At 51.7% G+C, this 855-nt stretch overlaps 1 protein-coding gene across 1 annotated transcript in view; it reads right to left on the bottom strand.

Annotated features, from left to right (window-relative positions):
* The window catches only part of INPP5E (inositol polyphosphate-5-phosphatase, 72 kDa), an 8,700-nt gene extending 8,445 nt beyond the window's left edge, over positions 1–255 (bottom strand). The window contains exon 1 of the mRNA XM_008947414.1: positions 1–255. Coding sequence (XP_008945662.1) covers positions 1–255 — 255 coding nt within the window.
* Between the last annotated feature and the right edge of the window lie 600 nt (positions 256–855).

Raw genomic sequence — 855 nt, 5'->3', positions numbered from 1 at the left:
CTTCCGAGGAGGACGTGGGGTGATGGATTTAATCTTCATGTTAACTTTGAATTCACCTGGTAGAAGCTTTAAGGCTTCGTTTAAAGAGGTGCCTACACCTGGAGGATCTTCAATGGTAATGAGCCCATTGCCAGCAGCCTCCTTCTTTGCTGCTTTGCCAGCTTTTTTAGCATGCAGGTCCTGTACTGCTCCACCTTCCATGCTCCGAGTAACACACGCCCCTGAGTGCTGTGGAAACCCATTTGGAGTACTCATTCTCCCCCGGGGACCAGCTATGGACACCACTCCATTGGAAAAACTCCTCACAGCAGAGTTTCCTTCCCCTGCTCACCCTGCAGGTACACAGGGCTTTAACCAAGGCAGAAAGACATGGAAACTGAAGACAGCTCAAGTCTTTAGCTGAGAATGAAGGGCAGGAGTCTGTGCAGGCAGATGCATTGTCTGCAAGATTTCAAGAGATGGGATACTTGGATTTCCCCAAGAAAAACACATAAGAAAGAAAAGTTACCAAGCTGTGAGTTCTGCTCCTTAATGGGAAAGCAAGCTCCTCCTCCCAGGACCTTCCTCTGGAACAAGTCAACGCGACCTTCTTAGAAAACCAAGGTGTTTTCCTTTGGTTTCGTTTCTTTTCCTCACGAGCAGAGCAGTAAGCTGCCTCCCTTGCTGCTGCAGACATCGCGGCCGTGCACGGACATCTCTAAGGCAAGATCGCAGAGGCTGTTAGCAGGAAAGGAAATTAAGCCCACACCTCAACACAGCTTCTCCTGGCTGCCCCAACAACCGTCTCCAGGCTGCCCGCAGCGCTCAGTGCCCGAGGCCAGGCAACCTCCGGCGATTCACGGCCCGGTGTCACGG

This window comes from Merops nubicus, unplaced genomic scaffold (genome assembly GCF_000691845.1).
Source record: "Merops nubicus isolate BGI_N331 unplaced genomic scaffold, ASM69184v1 scaffold34029, whole genome shotgun sequence".
In the NCBI taxonomy this organism is placed as follows: domain Eukaryota; kingdom Metazoa; phylum Chordata; class Aves; order Coraciiformes; family Meropidae; genus Merops; species Merops nubicus.
The sequence above is the reverse complement of the archived record's forward strand: the minus strand, read 5'-3'. Positions and strand labels throughout refer to the sequence as shown.